At 51.7% G+C, this 19,616-nt stretch overlaps 1 protein-coding gene across 1 annotated transcript; it reads left to right on the forward strand.

Moving 5' to 3' along the window:
* The first annotated feature begins 2,065 nt into the window (after positions 1–2,065).
* On the forward strand, positions 2,066–18,582 carry LOC309647460 (uncharacterized protein). Its single transcript, XM_082434891.1, has 6 exons — positions 2,066–3,295; positions 7,276–7,319; positions 9,014–9,048; positions 9,446–9,548; positions 15,961–16,461; positions 18,378–18,582. Exons 1-6 carry the CDS (start codon positions 3,088–3,090, stop codon positions 18,438–18,440), a joined length of 954 nt encoding a protein of 317 aa, XP_082291017.1. The 5' UTR covers positions 2,066–3,087; the 3' UTR covers positions 18,441–18,582.
* Positions 18,583–19,616: the final 1,034 nt, after the last annotated feature.

Genomic DNA, 19,616 nt, shown 5'->3' on the forward strand with positions numbered 1-19,616 from the left:
ACACACCAGGGAACTCAGCCATATGAAGTGTACAATTTAATGGCTTTTACTATATTCACAGAGCTGTGCAGCCATCACCTCTAATTCCAGAACATTCCATCAGCGCAAAGGGCCCGCAGTCCCCTGCCCTAGCCCCTGACACTAGGAACCTCCTCTCTGTGTCTGTGGATCTGCCTGTTCTGGACGTTTCCCATCAATGGAATCACACACTGTGTGTCCTTCTGTGTCTGGCTTCTCTCACTGAGCATCGTGTTCTCAGGGTCCGTCCACGTTGTTGTGCGTGGCAGGGCTTCTCCCCTTTGTGTGGCTGAGTGATGCTCCCATGCGTGTGGCCCAGGTCGTGGGGTCTCGAGGCCCCTGGAGAGGCGTTCGTTTGGCTTGGTCCTGGGGTGGGGTGACGCCAGTTGCACTGATACGGTGCTAACAGGACCCCTTGCTGGAGTGGGAGACAGCTGGAAGGCTGAGGGTGCGGCTCGCCTTGGCCTTTGAGACCGCGGGGTGGAGGCCGTGCTGCCGCTTGTCGCTCAGGGAGCGCCAGGCGAGTCCTTCTCCAGCTGTGCCCCCTTGGAAGGGCCTCCTCCGTCCCTGGGCTTTCCCTCCCTTCCCTTCCCGGCCTCGGCCTCGGCCTCAGGCCGGACTGCTCTGTGGCAGTAAAGCATTTTCTTTGGTGAGGGTGACAAAAGTTCTGGTGGTGAACTTTTGGTCGTCATGTTCCCCCGTCCCACCGGGGTCACTCCACGACGGCCCCTCCACGCGGAACCCTGGCGTCAGGCGCTCAGCACTTGCAGCGGCTCCTTGGGTGGCTGGGCGGCATGGGCTCTTACGGGTGGGCTAGTTTGGATTGAAGCAACTGAAATGGTCTTGTCACCCCCTGGAGCCCGCGTGGCGCCCCATCCTCCTGTGGACACACCCATGCCCGTCCTGCAGAAGGACGGCTGCCCGGACAGCAGGACGTCCCGGCCGGTCCTGGCTCTGCGCAGACTGGCTTCCGTGAGCTGCGGACCCAGGCGTGGAGCTCAGGCTCAGGGTCAGGTCTGGAAACGCTCCCGCAGGTGTGGCGGTAGGTGAGATGGCACACGAGCCACGCGCGTGCCCTCCTGGGAGCCACGTGACGAGTCAAAAGGAGGAGGCGAGGTACGTTTTCATAGCATTGTACGTAAGCGAGTACGGCTGAAACGCTACGTTTTCAACGTGCCATTTAAAGAGTTACTGAAGGGCACTTTTACTTTGTGTGTGTGCGCGCGCACACTCTGTCTTAGAAATCCGCGTGCCTCTTGTGCTCACAGCACATGTCACTGGAGTGGGCCAGCGCACACCATTGCCCCTCGTCCAGGTGGCCAGGGGCCGCTGTGGGCACAGTGAGGCTCTAGACCCCTCTTCCTCGTGGGGGCTCCTTCCTTGGACCCTGGTCATCGGGGCCCCTGTGTGCACAGCGGGTCCCACGGGCCCGGGTCAGGGCCACGGGCCCACCGTGTCCTGCACCGTGTCCATGCCCTGGGAGCCACGGGCCCGCTCCCTCTTCTCTCTTCCTCCTCTAGCTGGACTTTGGCCTCATGGGGTCCTGGCAGCCCCTTCCTGTTTTCCCATGTTGACAGTTCCTTGCAGTGCCGGTCTCGTGGGCAGGGTTTTGCGATGCGGCTCGGTCCCGAGACCAGCCTGGTTTGTCGCCTGGCCCTGCGGGGAGAGGGCCGGGTCGGCGGTGGGAGGAGAGCCTCCTTCCTGGCTCTCTCCTTTGCATCGCTTTACCAGGCGGTTCCCCTCCTTGGCCTGGCTTGTCCTCCGGTACGGTCCTGGGGCCAGGCAGCACCCCCTTGCTGGGGGCCTGCGGACGTCTGGGGCGGACTGTGGACGGGACCCGTGTGATGCTCCACAGCCAGTCTCTCTGCCACCCCCGCCCCGTGTGAGATGCACTCATTTTCAAGTGAAAACCTGTTTGCTTCTTGAATACTCAGGCCCACCACAGGCGCTGGCCCTCCGCCTCCCCCCGCTGCTCCCTCCCCCTGGTGAGTGGGTGCTCCCCAGCGGGGCCGCAGGCTGAGAGGTGAGGCTGAGCGCCTTCGCTGGGCCTCTGGGCCCTCTGCTCACCCGCCTGGCTTTCCTCCCAGACGGAGAGCCTTCTGTGGATTTTCCACTCTTCCAGCCAGATCTCTGCTCTCAAAGCCCTGCCACTGGGAGAGACAGAGAGACAGCCGGCAGACCTCCTGCCGTGTTCCATCTCCCCTGCCTTTGACTCTTCCCGCTGTGCTTCTCCACTTTGGGAAACAGTGTGTGCATCCCACCCTGGCCGCTCTGTCCCACTTGCCTTGGCCCCCACCCCAGGGCTCCGGAGGTGTGCAGAGCCTCGGGGAAGAAGGTAGCGACCCCCAGCCCGCAGGCCGTGCCCCCTGCAGCCTGCTGGGGAGCGGGGACCGCGGGCAGAGGCCCAGGGTGCTCCCCCTCGGCACCTCCTGGGCACTCGTGCCCTCAGCAGATGGTGATAGAGAGTGTGGTCCCTGCTTGCTTCAGGCCAGGGGCCCCTGGGCCAGCAGCTTCCCCACCAGCTGGAACTGGTTAGGAATGCGGGTTCCTGGGACCCAGACCTGCTGACTCTGAAAGTTTGCGGGTGGGCCCCAGAACTCCACTCTGACCAGGGATTCTGATGCTTGTCCCGGTGTGATGCCCCTGCCTCGGAGGCCCCCTGGGTCCCGGCGTCTTCCTGCTGCAAGCGGGAAGAGGAGGACGGAGTCCACGTCTTGTCTCCTCCCTAGTCTCTGCCCCCTGCCTCTCGCCGGGTCCTCCAGGGACGATGTCTCCAGATGTCGTGCCCCTGTCACCGTGAACCAGCCTGCGTGCTCAGGGATGGGCCGTGCCCTGGCAGCGAGCACCCAGGAGGCCTCCTGTCCAGGCTCCTCACGCCGGGCGCAGGGCCTGCGGGGATGAGCGGGGGCAGAGCCAGGCCTGTGGGCGTCCGGATGGAGTTCCTGTTCCCACACCTGTCTTCACGGTCAAGGAGGAGGCAGGGGCCTGCCTAGTGGGACAGCCAGACTCCCCCGCCCCGTGGGCGACCCCCGCCCTCACCTGAGCTGGGCAGGGGAGGGGAGCGGGCGGATGGGACGGGCTTGGTGGTGGCTCAGGCCTGATGACAGCTTCCGGCTTCCGCACAGGGTGCTTTTTCAGGCGGGAACGGTTGTGCTTATTGCGGTTGTTTTCCCAGGATCCCGGAGTGAGGCCGCCGGCTCTGTGGTGAGCAGCATTCCGCTAAGCCTGTGCGCGGCTTCCTGCGGAGGCTCTGACGCCGTTAGTGAGAAGAGCCTGGGTGAGTCACTGACTCAGCAAGCAGCCAGCAGCGGGCCGGGGCTGTGGCTGGGACGGGGAGGCCGGGCGTCCCGTGCAGCGAGCCCAGGGCTGGCCTCAAACCCCGGAGTTCCAGGGCTCCCCCGGGGGAGGAGGTGCGGGTGCTCCTAAGCGCGGGCTTCCTCAGGGCTGTTCTCAGTCGGACCTTTCTGGGTCGGCTTCTGGCGTCGCTCTGTTCGGAAAGCCTGTGAAGCAGAAGAAGAGGCCACAGCAGAGAAGCTGTGAGAGCTTCTGAGTCATCGATGGTGATCAGGGCATCTTAAATCATACGACTCAGGATGGTCGCTGGAAGCTGGCCAGTCCCTAAAGCAGCATCCTCAGATCGTAGGAGGCACGTCGTAAACTGTTTCCTTCTTTTCGTTCTGGTTGTAAAGCTTGGGAAAGCTTGAGTTCATCTCATCACAGATGAGACCACATTCCACGCCCCTGTCTTCCCAGGTCGGCGTGATGCGGCCTGAGACGCGGTGGCTCAGCCAGGGTGCGGCCCGCGTGCCGTGAGGGCCCCTGCCGCCCCTGCAGGAGGAGCGTCTCTGGGGCGCGTCCAGCCTCCTGGGGGGGCCAAGGGAGGGAGCGCAGTCCGAGCCGGCACGGGCCTGCCACGCGGCGCACGCTCAGGCACACGCGCGTGCTCACGGGGTCCTTTCAGAGCGCGCACGCTGTTTTGTAACTCCACAGTGGTGACCGGAATGAGACTATCCTGGGTACTGTCACATCCTCCTGTGGCTCTAAGACTTGTTCTTACGGGCCGTGCTTGCAGGGTAGTGTATTGGCCTAAACGCAGACATGAATTTAGCAGCTTGAGACGATGCACACTGATGACCTCCCATGGTTTCTGAGGGCAGGGATTAAGAGCAGGCGGACCAGGGGATTCTGGCCAAGGGTCCCTCAGGAGGCTGCAGTAGGGGCTTCAGCCGGGGCTGCCCCATCCGAAGGCCGGACCGGGCGGTATGCCTGGCTTCCAGGAGGCCCCTCCCGTGGCTCCTCAGCACGTGGGCCCCCGCAGGGCTGCTGAGGCTCCTCAGTGCATGGGGGCCGGCTACCCTCAGGAGGAGTGTGACGCGGGAGAGCATTGGTGGAAAGTTCTAGACCCTCCTCCTCATGCTGTGACTACCTCAGCGCCTTGTACACTGTGCTGTGTGCGTTTGTCTCTGAGCAGACCCTGCGGGACAGCGTGGCGTCTTCTCTGCTTTCAGTGGGTACAGGAGCCCAGGGAATTCAGGGCTGCCAGGACTGTCTGTCTGCACTCACTGGATGTTGTGGACCAGGAACAGAGTCTGTCGGCCACGTGAGTGTCTTAGATGCTCAGTATTTTCCTGCTGAGGTGGAGGTACTTTTAACAATACCTTGCATTTCCTCCTGTAGATTTTGTTGTTGTTTTTTGTTTTTTTTCGCCACGCCGTGCAGCTCGTGGGATCTTAGTTCCCCAACCAGGGATTGAACCTGGGCCCTCGGCAGTGAAAGCACAGAGTCCTAACTACTGGACCGCCAGGGAAGTCCCTATTGTTGTTGTTGTTGTTGTTGATAGCTGTTTTGAGGTGTAATTCCCATACTCTTCACCTCATCCACCTAATACGTGCCGTTCCCTGCTTTGTAGTGTATTCATTGAGTGCAGTCGTCACTACTACCAATTTTAGAACATTCCATCACCCCGAGAGGAAACCCCATCCCCATTAGCATCCCTCCCATCCCCCCCCCCCAGCCCCTGACAACCAGAAACCCACTCTCTGTCTCTGTGCACTTGTCTGTTCTGGACGTTTCCCATCAGTGGAATCACACCCTGTGTGTCCTTGTCCGTCTGGCTTCTCTCACTGAGCATCGTGTTCTCAGGGTCCATCCACGTTGTAACGAGTGTCAGTGCTTCACTCTTTTTCATGGATGGATAATATTTCAGTGTGTGGAGGGACACATTTGTTTATTCGTTCATCTGTTGATGGACATTTGGGTGGTTTCCACCTTTTGGCGGTTGTGAATCACGCCTCTGTGAACATTAATTTTCGGGTTTTTGGTGTGGTTTTTTTTTTTTTTGGCTGCGTTGGGTCTTCGTTGCTACACGCTGGCTTTCTCTAGTTGTGGTGAGTGGGGTCTAGTCTTTGTTGCAGTGCGCGGGCTTCTCACTGCGGTGGCTTCTCTTGTTGTGGAGCACAGGCTCTAGGCCCGTGGGCTTCAGTAGTCACAGCACGTGGGCTCTGTAGTTGTGGGGCATGGGCTTCGTTGCTCCGCGGCATGTGGGATCTTCCCGGACCAGGGCTCGAACCTGTGTCGCCTGCGTTGGCAGGCGGATTCTTAACCACTCCACCACGAGGGAAGCCCAATGTTCAGGGTTTTGTGTGGACGAATATTCTCGTTTCTCTTGGGCAGACACCCAGGAGAGGAATTGCTGGGTCATTTGCTAACTGTTTAACCTTTGAGGAGCTGCCAGACTGTTTTCCCAAACCCAGCCGTCCTCACTGTTTTCTGCTGTTTGCCAGGAGTTCTTGGGGCCGATTGTTCCCATCAGTGGTTCTTCTCCAGGGTTTCTGGGTCAGCAGTGGCGCTGATGCTGCGGGTCGGTTCCCCCGTGTCGGGAACCACTGGTCTGCAGGGCTGTCCTGTGCTGGACCGCGTGTGCTCCATCTCCCGCCCCCGGCCTTGTCTAAGTAATATGAGTTCAATGGATATTTACTGCTCCGTCCTTGGTAAGTTGGAGGATATTATTAAGAACGATAGAAGATTGTTTTTTTTCCTTTGCCTTAAAAAATAAGATTGTGGGCAAAAGGTCACATATCATAATTCTATTTACAAACGTCCAGAACGGGCAAATCCACAGAAACAGAGAGTGGATTAGTGTTGTCAGGGGCTGAGGAGGGGATTGGGGTGCGTCTGCTAATGGGGTGATGGGATATTCTGGAACTAGATAGAGGTGATGATTGCCCAGCTCTGAATGTATTAAAACCCACTGAACTGTATACTTGAAGCGGGGGCCCATTCTGTGTGAATTATATCTCAGTAGGGCTGCTGTTGCAAAGATGAGGCTTAGGACACAAAGGGTGTTTCCGGAGTTGTTTGACCTGTTAGGACCGCTGCGCCGTGGGGGGCCTTGTCCTGGGACCTTCCGAGCATCCGTGCCCTGGCCCGTAGGGGCTCTGCCCGCATTGCCGTCCTCCACTGTGAAGCGTGGAAATGGTGGCCTGGTCTGAGAGGGGCAGTCGCTGTCCCGGGGCAGGGCTGGCAGCTATGGGCCTGACCATCTCACCTCCGGCTTCAGCCCGTGCTCTTCGTGGCCCCTCCTCTCGCTGTGCATCCTCTCCGAGGCCCCTCCTCACTGCGATAGGAACCTTCACCAGCGGGGCGGAGGTGCAGTCTGGAGTTACAGACCGTCCACACGATGCGTCGTCCTCACTTGGTTTCTGCGGGGTCTTGGGTTAGCTGGCTGCCAAGACCCCGGCGAAAGGCCAGAGCGACCCCCGACGTACTCCTTGGGGAAAGCGGTGAGGCCAGCCCGCGGGGCGCAGTGAGGCCAGGAGAGCGCCGCTGTGGCCAGGAGGGAGGACCGCTGCTCGCCCGCCCGCTGCCGGTGGTTGCATGAGTGGTGTTTCCCCATTTTATAGATGGAAACCGAGGCCTGCGGTGGTTCAGGGACTCAGAGTCAGGCCTGTGGCTTCCAGGCTGCAGGAGCGCCCGGGGGAAGTCCTGGGAAGGAGGGTCGGGGGCTTCGAGTCCATCCCAGTCCCTTCCCCGCAGCCCGCTGGGCGGCAGGGCACTGCAGGAACAGGCACTCCCGGAGCCAGCGTGTCCCACGTGGCAGGACATGGCCCCAGCGCTGTGGGTGGAGCTCTCTGGTGGGTCCCGCGGGTCGGGAAATGAGGCGGGGAGTCCCGGGGGCTGCAGCACCCGCCTCCTCTGGTCGTCCCCATCACCGGAGCGGGGAGGGACGGCTCTGAACCCTGTCCCGTTGTCTTTCAGGACATACCCCACGATGCTGCTCAGGAAATCAGCGAGACCATCCGGTGAGTGTGGCGCCTGCTGGGGCGGGGCCTCGGGGTGGGCCAGTCCTGAGTTCCCAGCAGCGCCCCAGGCGTGCGCTCCCCCATTCCTCCGTGCTGATCCGCGTCAGCATCGTCAGCATCGAGGAGGCTTGGGAAGCGGGGCTGTGGGGTCAGGGGGTCAAGTCCTCTGAGTGTGACCCAGGACAGGTCTTGGTGCTTCGTGAGCTGGCTTCCTGTGGAAGAGGCTGGAAATCCTGAGTGGCCAGCTTTGCGAGGGACCCCCCCCCCCCCCCTTATCATCTTGCTTTACTCTTCTCCCGTGGGGTTTGGTGTGACCTTTGGGTTTGGGCCGCTCTTCCCTCTGTGAGCCTGCCCCGTGCTGTGCAGAGGAGGCCGGGTGCCCGGGAGGCTGACCCGGGTGAGATCTGGGAGGAGGGCCGCCTGCTGTGTTCTAGTGGGCTGTCTCGTCACGTGGGACCTGAGGGTCTGCGACGGCCTCCAGAGTGCCCTCGGGGGCCCATGCGCGGAATCCTGCAACCAGCCGCTCTTGGCTTTAGAATGTTCCACGTGTGTGACCATGGCCCTGGCATCTCACTGCATTGTGCCTTAAAATCCTTAGCTGTGTTGCCACTGCCTGGGCCACACGCCATTACATCTGCTTGAATCTGGGGCGGCCGGGCTGGCAGCAGTACAAAAGGCTGTTTGGTACATAGGGGTGGTACTCCCCCCTCTCCGTCCTGTCCTTCCTTCGAGAGGCGAGCATTTATCAGTTTCTTCTGTACTGTTTCAGGTTATATGTATGTATATATTACTGTAGTATATTAGTATAAAATCTATCTTAGGGTTCTCCAGAGAAACAGACCCAGTGATGTCTGTGTATATGAGATTAATTTAAGCAACTGAGTCACACGACTCCAGGCTGGCGAGTCTGAAATATGCAGGACAGGCCAAGAGAGGCAGACCCAGGGAAGAGTTGATGTTGTAGCTCAAGTCTAAAGGCAGTCTGGAGGCAGAATTTTATGTATACACATACAGATGAATTCCGTATAATATAGTACAGAGGGGTTCTGTGTAGTTCACCCAACTTTCTCCAATGGTGATGTCTCACATAACTGTAATAGCAAAACCAGAAAATGGACATCGGCATAATCTACAGACTTTATTCACTGTGCATGTATGGTCACGTGTATGCACGCATGCATTCTTGTAACCTCCACCTCAAACAAGACGTAGATCGGTTTCATCACCACAATATTTTTATCCCTCTTAGATACATAAATACAGATATCCTGGAGTTGGCAAGTGTTGTGAACTTAGGGAAGTAGTGTACTAAGGTGTTCATCAGAGAAGAGCTGGTGTCCAGTTTAGGTTGTCATCATCACTTCCTGATGTGAATCCCAAATTTCTACTTTGGTTTTTTTCTAGTATTAACAAATTCCTGACATGAGGTGGATCTTTGACTTACGTAGCATCACTAGATGACCTCTAGTGCGCAGACATGTGCTGGGCCAGCTCCTGCGCCTCTCTTTGTTTTGAGGGTTGTGGGACATCAACACCAGACTGAAGGTTGCCCAGATCTCTCCCAAACCCAGATTACCCCCCAACCCCTGTTTTTAACCACATCAAATGTATTTATTTAATACTTTGACTCATGCTTTTGGTTTTGATCTTCTTTTGAAAGATTGTTTTTCTCTTTTTCCCTTCTCTCCACATAGGAGGAAAAGAGACGTAGAGTTACATCCAGAGAACGGTAAGAATAATAAAGCTTTTTGTTCTGTGCAATATAATCTTGATGACTGAAATTACTTTTCTGAAATCTTTTAAAAAGAAGAACTTTATAGTGAGTTGCCAGGGTGACCATAGATAGCTTAAGGATGCTGGGTTTGCGGTCAGGTTATTAACCTTGTGATTCAGGTAGAATTATCTTACAAAGAATGAATTGGGGGCAACTGGCAGTTATCAGAACTAGATCTAAAAGTTGTATTAAATATTAAATGTTGAGGTAATATGTGCTTTTCAGGGCTCCTGAGATGAAGATTGATTTTTGGTGGGGGGGGGGGTGTGGGTAGGAAGGAAGACCTTTTGAAAACTGCCTCCATTGGAGGAGTCTGAAAGTCATCCTTAGGGTGTGTGATTTTGCTTGACAGAGTTGCTGGACCGCTCCCTGCAGAAGAACCGGGAAGAGTAAGACCAGGAACACACGTGGAAGAAGAAGAAAGAGATGATAAAGTAAAGCCTGGTCACCTCCAGGTTTGTCACTTCCACCTTAATCTCAGAACCCATTTGGTTTTAGGAAGGGGGGTCAGGGTGTGGGGAGCGTGTAGGAACAGAATGACTTTCACTAATGATCAAAATGACCTTGGATTTAGCTAAAATGCTCTTCAAACTCATTTTTCTGCTGGTTCTCTGTGGAAGGTGTGTTACGTGGCTCTGGTGATAGTAAATCAGCGGTAGGCCTGGAAGTCAGCTGGACCTCTGCCACTTGATCAGTCAGTCACAGAGCTTCAGTCTGTCCCCTCTCCTGCCTGCGTCTCCTGCCCATGAGGTCTTTGTGAAGGTCTCATTTTCAAACACATGAGGTGCTAAAGTGCTCTAGTATCGTCCAGGTATAAAGTTGCATTCTTAACTGAGATCAGACCAGTTCTTTCCCCAGACCTCCAGCTCCTTTGTAAAATCAGAGTTTCAGGTTCTATGAAATATGGATGTACCCACTGAACCCCCATGGGAGTTGGGGGGGGGGTAGGAGAAGGGATTGGGGATCTGTTACTGGAAGCTTAACCATTAGACAGCACTGCCCCATATGACAAGGGGCTGACATTGGTCGGGCACAGGTGGTAGAACAATAGCACATCCCTTTTGGTTTTATTAAGATGTTGATTAGAAGTTTCAGCTCAGCAGAGGGGCAGCACCCTGGGCAGGCACTGGGCCTCCACCATCTATGGATACTCCCCTCCAGCACCCAGGCTAGGTACTCAGTTACCAGCAGCCCAAAGGGCAGGAACAGAGCTCTGCCAGGCTGGCCTTCCCAGAGGGCAAGTGTAAGCAGCACAGCCAGGAATGTGAGCGACAGGCTTTGCTGGGTTGTCGAGAAGGAGGGCGACGTCTGGTTCGGAATGGCTGGAGTCAGCGCTAGCCTCCCCTCGGACACGTGCATTGGGCCCCCTGGTCTCAGGCTCACACAGGCCTCCAAAGCCCTTCCCTCGGGATGGCTCTCAGACCCTCCACCCAGCCCACCCTCCCGCCCCAAACACCAGCAGGTCAAGCACCACTCAGAGAAGGGGGCCTTTAAAGGGCTTTAGAAAATCTTAGAATCCGGATATGGAAGCTACTATGCTTCACTTCTGGCTGAGAGCTCTGCTCCCAGAGCACAGGATGGCCGAGGGGGGCGAGATGGGAGGGTCTCGCTGTGACCCCGAGGCACTGCTGGCCTTTTCAGCCACATGCCTGCCTTCCTTGGAAATACATTTCATTAACAGCCAAAGGGAACACCCTGAGAAACAGGAGTAATTATTGGTTCGTTTCAACCCTTAGCAACAGGGAGTTTTCACCACTGTGTATTTCCTCTGCTCTCTGCAATGCGCTGGAACTTTCCTTTGGGCTAAATGAGCCTCAGCTGTCCACAGCACCCTACACACTTGGCGACTCCGCCTGACCCAGGAGTGCCCTGGGCCCCAGGGACAGGGTCCCTCCTTCCTGACCACCCCCTCGTGGGAGTGCTGAGGCCAGTCAGCCCCCAGCTCTGGGGGCTCAGCGTCCCCTCGGAAGTGACTGCGAGTCAAGCTCCCCACCGACCCCCTCCGCCCTGGTCTCCCTCCCGCCAGGGCCACTTCGTGCGCGGTGCTGGTCGCCCCTCCTCGGGGGGAGGAGACCCGGGCCGACTCCGCTCCACTGACCTGCCGCTGCCCGTCCGGGACGTGGCCGAACAGCCAGTAGGTGTCGGGGAAGCCCCGAGGGCGAGCGCCCTCCCGCACCCTCACCACTTGGTGCTGCTCCGGGTAGAGCCCACGGCCCGGGGGGCAAGAGGCGCGACAGGGGTGGGAAGGAGACGGGGCCACGGGAAGCCCGGGCCGGGGCGCAGAGGCAGGAGGTGGCGAGGGGGGCCGGCCCAGCCGCAAAGCCCGTGCCTCCACCCCGCCCAGGCCCGAGCGGCCCTCAGACCTCCCTGCCGGCCCCTGGGCTCGGGGTGGGTGACGGGCGCGCCGAAGAAGCCGTCCCGCTCGAGCCGTCCAGAGAGGCCGGCCCAGGGGTTGTGCCTGTTCCCGGCGTGGGGCGAGTGCCAGGGCATGAGGGTATGGAGCCGTCTGGCCGCAGGTCACAGGCTTTGCCTGTTGGAAAGGAGGGCTGTGATGGGGCTCTGCCGACGGAAGGGGAGGATGGAGCCGCCCACAGTCCCCGTTTGCCAGGCAGAGCTTCATGGCGGACCCTGTTCTCAGCATCCGTGCACAGCAGGGACACCCAGGCCTGGCGACTCTGCACCCCACCCAGGGCCGCTGGGTTCCTGCGCGGCAGCCCCGGCATCTCCTGCTGAGAAACCCCAGAGACCGTGCTCTGTCCCCCGAGCCCACCTCAGCGCTGCAGAGCCCAAGGGGGCTGGGGCTTCACCCCAAATTTGAGGAAGCCACACCTGGGGGCCGTGGCACAAACGGGGCTCCCACCTTCCCCGCAGGAGCAGACCCCGCGGAGGGTCTATCTTTTGGAAATAAATTTAGACTAACAGGTTTTACACACAGAATCTTAGAGCTGGGAAAAGTCCTTTGTGTCATTCATGTAGCTTCATCAGATTTTTTTTTAATGAGAGGATGGATTTCCTTGAGCAAGAGTGAATTTCCAGGAATGGGTCCCTGGATACCAAGGACTGTTTTGGGGAAGAAAGATGAATCTATTCTGTGAACGCCTTATAGAACTTATTCTATATTGTAGTTCTGTCTGGAAACACATGTACCGTTGATCTTTGTAGCAGCCCTTAACATCCTCAAGAGAAGCTCTCATTTCCCCATTAGTACTTGTTATAGACTGAATATTTGGGTCCCCCCAGCGTTCACATGTTGCCACCCTACCTCCAATGTGATGGTATTAGAAGGTGGGTCTTTTGGGAGGTGATTAGGATTTGATGAGGTCATCGGGATGGAGCCCTCATGATGAGATTCTTACCCTTGTGAGAGTCATGAGAGAGCTGGCTTTTTCTCTCTGCTCTCTGCCCTGTGAGGACACAATGAGAAGTGGACAGTCCGCAACCCGGAAGAGAGTCCTCACCAGAAGGCGATGATCCCGGCACCTAGATCTCAGACTTCCAGCCTCCAGGACTGAGAAATACATTTTTGTTGTTTACAAGCCCCCACCCCGCCCCGTTTATGGTACTTTGTGACAGCAGCCCAAACTGACTTAGCACTCTTTTCTTCAAGTAAATGGAAGAATTTGTGGAGCCCATCCATTTTACGATACAATTTCCCAAATAACCAAGATTCTCCCTGTACACTCTGATTTGTCAACTTTTTTATTTATCAAAATTGTTATAAAAAGTTTCCATATTTTTTCCTAATAAGTTGTTTCCAATCCATGTTGTCACTATAATGGTTCTATGATATTAATAATTTGAGCCCTAATACCCTGCTTAAAATAATCATTTATTTGTGTTATGAATACGTTCAGGGTTCAAATGCAAAAGTTTTAAAAGGATATACTGTGTAAAACATCTATGTCATCCCTCTGAAGGAAGGAAGGAGGGAAGAAAGGAAGGAAGGAAGGAAAAAACATTGAATTTGCCTTCAGTTTAGCTGCCACTTCCTAAGGGAAGCCCTTTCCAACTCCAGACCCCCAGGCATCACAAATAAGCTCTCGTGGGACACTGTCCATACTGTTGCACGTCATGTTTCCTGAAAAGCTGATTCTGAGACAAGGACAGACTTTCAGGAAATTTCTTGGGGTGTGTATTTTGGGATAAACATAGAATTACCGTATGACTCAGCAATTCCACTCCTAAATCATTAAAAACAAACACTCAAACAAATCTGCATACACACATGTTTATAGCAGCACTATTCACAATAGAAAAATCATGGAAATAACCCAAATGTCCATCAATGGATGAATGAATAAACAAATTGTGGTATATACCTACAGTGGAATAGTAATTCAGTCATAAAAAGGAATGGAGCAATTAAATATCAAACAATTACACAGCCAAAAACATTTTTTTAAGAAATGAAATACTAATACATATTACAGTGTGGATGACTCGCAAATATCATGCTAAGTGAAAGATGCCAGACACAAAGGTCACACATTGTATGATTCCATTTATCTGAAATATCCAGAATAAGTAAATCCATAGAGAAAGAAAGCAGATTGGTGGTCTCCAGGGCCTGGTAGAGCGAAATAGTATCTTCTTAATGGGTACAGAGTTTCCTTTTGGGGTGATAAAAATGTCTGTGGGAAGAAAAATTTTTTTAATTGGAAAATGATTGATTAAAAACAGAAGTCTGTGGGGTATTTCTTGGTACTGCCTTTCCCAATTTCGATAGTAAATGGTCAGGTGCACAGTAAATGGTCAAGTACAGCAGCCATGGTTTGAGAAAGAAATGATGACCAGGGCTCAGAACACTCACTCAGGGACGAGGGTGAGGGTCACCCCACCAAGTAAGCCATCCATTTTAGCAGAGTTATTATCCAAGGATGAGGGGACTTGAGAGTGGATAGCACAGGAGGGAGACAATGACTATCAGTTGTGGCCTTGAGGCCACCTACAGTAACAGAGGCTATAGTTCGACCCACTGACCCTCCTTTCACTAGTAGTTCATCTCAACTCACCCTCTCCCCTAAAAACGATCCATGGAAACTATGAAAGAGTTGTTTCCAGAACTTATGCAAAGACGTTGATCCAAGTAAAGGCAACAAAAGCAAAAATAAACAAGTGGGGCTATATCCAACTACAAAGCACAACAAAGGAAACCAACAACAAAATGAAAAGGCAACCTACCGAATGGAAGAAAATGTTTACATATCATATATCCTATAAGTGGTTAGTATTCAAATTATATGAAGAACTCATACAAAAAAAAATAGAAAAAATATCCAACTAAGAAATGGGCAGAGAGTCTGAATAGACATTTTTACCAAGAAGATACAGAGATGGACAGCAGATAATTAAAAAGACACCTAAAATCACTAATCAGCAGAGAAATGCAAATCAAACCACAAAGAGATGTCACCTCATACCTGTTAGAATGGCTAATATCAAAAAGACAGGAACTAACAAGTGTTGGCAAGGGTGTGGAGAAAAGGGAAGCCTGTGCACTGTTGGTAGGAATGTAAATTGTTGCAGCCACTATGGAAAACAGTATAGAGGTCCTCAAAAACTTAAAAATAGAACTATCATACGATCCAGCAATTCCACTACTTGGTATTTGTATGAAGGAAACAGAAACTCTAATTCAAAATGAAATCTGTACCCCCATATTCATTGCAGCATTATTTACAATAGCCAAGACTTGGAAACCCCTGTGTTCATCAATGGATAAATGGATAAAAGACATTAGGCATATATATATATATATATATATATATATATATATATATATGCCAAATTATTTATATATATATATATATATATGTATATATATATAAAATTCAGCCATGAGAAAGAAACAAATCCTGCCATTTGTGACAACATGAATGGACCGTGAGGGCGTTATGCTAGGTAAAATATGTCAGACAGAGAAAGAAAAATCCTGTATGATCTCACTTTATATGGAATTTTAAAAAAAGCTCATAGATACATAGACTGGTGGTTACCAGAGGCAGGGGGTGGAGGGTGGGTGAAATGGGTAAAGGTGGTCAATATCTACAAACTGGCAGTTATAAAATAAGTCCTGGGGATGTGACTATAGTTAATACCATATTGCATATTTAAAAGTTGCTAAGAGAGTAGATCTTAAAAGTCCTCATCACAAGAAAAAAAGATTTCTACCATGTATGGTAATGGATGTTAACTAGACATACTGTGGTGATCATTTTTTAAATTGAAGTATAGTGGATTTACAGTATTATACTGTAATTACAATATATTAGAACACAGTGATTCAATATTTTTATAGATTATACTCCATTTAAAGTTATTATAAAACATTGGCTGTCCTTATAGCTTATTTATTTTATGCATAGTAGTTTGTGCCTCTTAATCCCCTCCCCTACCCCTATCTTGCCCTTCCCCCCTTTCCTCTACCCACTGGTAACCACTGCTTTGATGTCTATATCTGTGAGTTCATTTCCTGTTACATTTATTCTTTATTTTTTAGATTCCACATAGGAGTGATAACATACCGTATTTGTCTTTCTCTGTTTGACTTATTTCAGTAAGCATAATAGTGTTGCAGCAAAAATAGAAATGAAGTTTTTCCTCTCCTGAAAATAAGGAAAGTAAAGGGGACAGTGAACAGGCTAGAGAAGACACATAAACTGGCCTGAAAGAGTTAATCGATCCTAGTTTTATTTAAACTGTTACTAATCTGTAGTGTCTGTAACTAGATTTATCTTTCACAAAGCTAAATTACATTTTGTTCCTATCACTCCCTAGCTGTCTATGTAAATGACATCCTGCATCTGGTGCTTAAGCTCCCTGCCCTCTCTTGTAGCAAATCACCCTCTGTAGCTGTTTGCATTTCAGGAAGCAGATAGCAGGCAGATAACGCCGAGGCAAATGAACCCAGTTACCGGTCCGCCGGACCCAATTACCGGACTGCCTGACGCCAGCGATGCCGGTTTTGAAATAAGGCAAGAAGAAGAAGAATGCAGGACTTTTACCACTTTGCTCCTTATTATCACTCCCTGGACTGCGGTGGCCGCCCGAGGGGCGAGGACGCCAGCCGGGGCCTCCAGGCGTGTGTGGGCATCTTGTCTGCAGCCAGCGTCCCCGAGACCACGCTCGGCCCATAATCACTCAGTGAAGCTGCGCCGCGACAGCGCGGCCGACTTTTTCTGGCACTGTGAGGACCTGTGCGCATTGCAGGATTCGGTGCCTCTGCCCGCCGTGCGCGCCTCCCTGAGGGAGGGCCTGCTGGACTTCAACGCCGACCGCCTCCGTGGGGTGGACGGGGCGCCGCCCCTGAGCGCCCTCTGCCCCCTATCTGTATCCAGAGCTTCTTCCAGCCACGGCTTGGCGAGACGGGTTTGTAGTTCCCGCTTCCGGGGGCTCTCGTGTGGGCGCTGCGAAGCGGGGTTTTAGATGGTGCAAGGTGGAGGGTGGGCACTAGAACCGGTGCCCAGTGCCCGGGTGTGTGTGCACTAGATGGGGCGTGCGGCCTAGGACTCCTGCCGGCTCGGTGACCCCGGCCGAGTGCCTTAAGGCTTCTAGGTCTCAGTGTTCTCATCTGTAGCATGGGCTGAACAGGACTCACTCTCTGTGGCGGTTACAAGGTCGCATTCTGTTAATGCTTGTAGACTCTACAATGTAGAACACTTAGCGCAGTTTGGAGCATCGTTAATTGTTCCACAGATGTTACCTGGTCTGTTGAACGACTTTGCCTGGTACACGCCAAAGCGTTTAGGAAATGGATATATCCCAGCTTCATTTCCTTTCCATTAAAACAGGGCTCAGGAAAAAAAAAACTTCTTTTCAATAGTCATATCATATAGTGGAAAGAGCACCGGTGTGAAGGCAGCTTAGGGTTTGAATCCCAGGGCTTATGCTCTCTGTGGCCTGGGCAGGTTACTTTTGAACTGCAATCCCCACACTTGTAAAATGACATGAAAAACCACTCTTTCTGTGGGTTCTTAGAATTAATTAAGCAGGTTATGTGTGTGAAGTATCCTGGCACTTGAATGAGTTGTCAGAACCAAGGGCTGCTGGAGACGATGCTTCTGCCCTAGGTAATCTCCCCTTCTACTGGGCGGCAGGTAAACACAAGCACAGTAGTCAGTGCTCTGGAAGAAGTGAGATCTGGTGCTACAGAGCACAGAATCTTTTTTTTTTAATTTAATTTTTATTTTATATTGGAGGATAGTTGATTTACAATATTGTGTTAGTTTCAGGTGTACAGCAAAGTGATTCAAAGTGATTCCGTTATACATATATGCATTCTTTTTCAGATTCTTTTCCCATACAGGTTGCTACAGGATATGGAGTAGAGTTCCTTGTGCTATGCAGTAGGCCCTTGTTGATTATCTATTTTATATAGAGTCGTGTGTATATGTTAATCCCAAACTCCTAATGTATCCCTCCCCCCCACCTTTCCCCTTTGCAGAGCACAGAATCTTGGAAGGGAAAGTTCAGGGTAGGCTTCTTGTAGGAGGTGCCATCCTTTCTAAGGATATGTAGAAGCTCCTGGGGTGGGAGGGAGCAGTGTGTGTCAAAGTTTGAGAAATATAAGAAAATATGGCAAAACTAAGGTACAGGACTGGAACTCAGGGTTTGGGAAGGAAATGAGAGTTGATAGTGGAAACCTAGTGGGGCCCAACAGAAAGGGGCCTTCTTTGTCCTGTCAGAAGTTTAGATGTTTATCCTGAAGGCTGTGGGAAACCCTAAAGAACAGTGAGATGGACTTCTGGTTTAGAGACTCACTTGGACCTCCATGTGGAAGGCAGTTGATTGGGTGCAGGGTGAATTGTAATCTAAGGGTCCCACTTAAGTTATAAAAGGTTGGACTGGATTTTGCAGATCCGAGATGGAATGGGTGGGGCCTGGTGACCAGTTAGAAAAGGGAGGGCAGCAAGTATGGGTGACAGTTTACAGCTGCATCTTTTTGTGAGATACAGAGCACAGTACGAAGGGATTGGCGGGGGGGAGAGGATCTTACTTCATCTTCAGTGCTTTAGAGGGGCCTGGTAGACAGGTCTGGGCCCAAGGTACAGATCTGGGCTTTTTGGGAGGACAGGTGTTTGATGGCATGGGAGAGACTTAGGTTACCCACAAGAAGATCCAAAGAATCATAGGTCTGAGGGCTTTTAAAATGGGTATATTGAGGATGTTTATAAGCTGAAAGAAAGTAGCCAGCAGAGAAAGGGTGTGAAGATCTAGGAGAGGAAATGATTGTTCATTTGTTTTCAAAAATCTGAATACTTATCGTGTGCCTGGCCCTTTTCTAGGATCTGGGGTTCTCGCCATGTGTTATCTCTTCTGCAAGGACAGTTCAACTCATCCCCTGGTGAAGAGAAGTCAGATTATTCTTTGCATCCCATTCAGGTGTAGGAACTGTTCTGTATCTCTGAAGGGACTTTACTTAACCAGGGTAATAAGTTCGAAATCAAAAGAAATTAGAGCTGGAAGGGACCTTTAAGGCCACTGTACTTAATTTTGCCTAATACTTTATATTGATTGTAAGAAAAATTTATTGCAGAGCCCATTCTCTTCAGAGTTCCTTCACTGAACTTTCTTTATGTCTTCATCCAGTGGGTCTAGCTTGTAGATATTGGCCTGTACCTGCTCAAACCTTGGTCCATTCTCATTTGTACAGTGGAAGTTTGTCATGCCGGATACTGTCAGAACTAATTTTACTTAAGTTTGTGTTAAGCTGCAAAGCACACATTTTGTATATTTTCTGTTTTTTGTGTTTGTTTATATTTTTATGGTTTCTCTTCAAGAAATATTATGAGAAGGGAAATAGGAAGATGTAAAGAGCAAAAAAGTCATCATTCTCTTTAAATTGTTAGAACATCTATCTGCAATCATAATTAAAATGCACTGTGGTATGTGTTTAAAAAAGAAATATATGTAATGTCCCATAGGAGCAGCAAAGTCGGTGGTGTTAGTGGGGGTGTGTCATGGAAGTAATCACAAAGCAGGTGACTGTTGGTTGGGGTCCTGAAACATTAGTGTGTGTTCCCTGTGTCCAGTAGTGGTCTGGAGGGGTCAGGAAGCCTACCTTTCAATTTGAGGGAACAGAGGGTTTGAGGTCCTCTCTCTTCTATTGCTCTAGTATACTGCAGAGCAGCTAATAAAATACTGGGTTTATAGTTGATATTTAAATCGCTGATTGATCATCAAGATTGGGATGTATCATTGGAAATGAAAATAGGAAGAGTCTTATGCTTTTTAGGTTTTTCTTTTTTTCCTATGTCTCAGAAGGCTCTTTGACAGGGGACTTTTTATTCTCCCATACAATTCCATGAATACTTTTACCCTGGCACTTATTTTAATGGCATTTTCAATTTATAAATGTCTTTGAAACACATACTGTAAACCATTTGAGGGTAATGACCATGGCCATTGGTGGCACATCTTAAATGTGCATCGTGTTAATTTTTGAGTGTCATGTGGTCTACCATCAGTGCTTCCCTCTTTCACCCAGTTTTCTTCCTCATTTCCTTCTCCAAATTTGTCTCATT

The sequence above is a fragment of the Balaenoptera physalus genome, assembly GCF_965194825.1.
Source record: "Balaenoptera physalus genome assembly, chromosome: 1".
Lineage (NCBI taxonomy): Eukaryota > Metazoa > Chordata > Mammalia > Artiodactyla > Balaenopteridae > Balaenoptera > Balaenoptera physalus.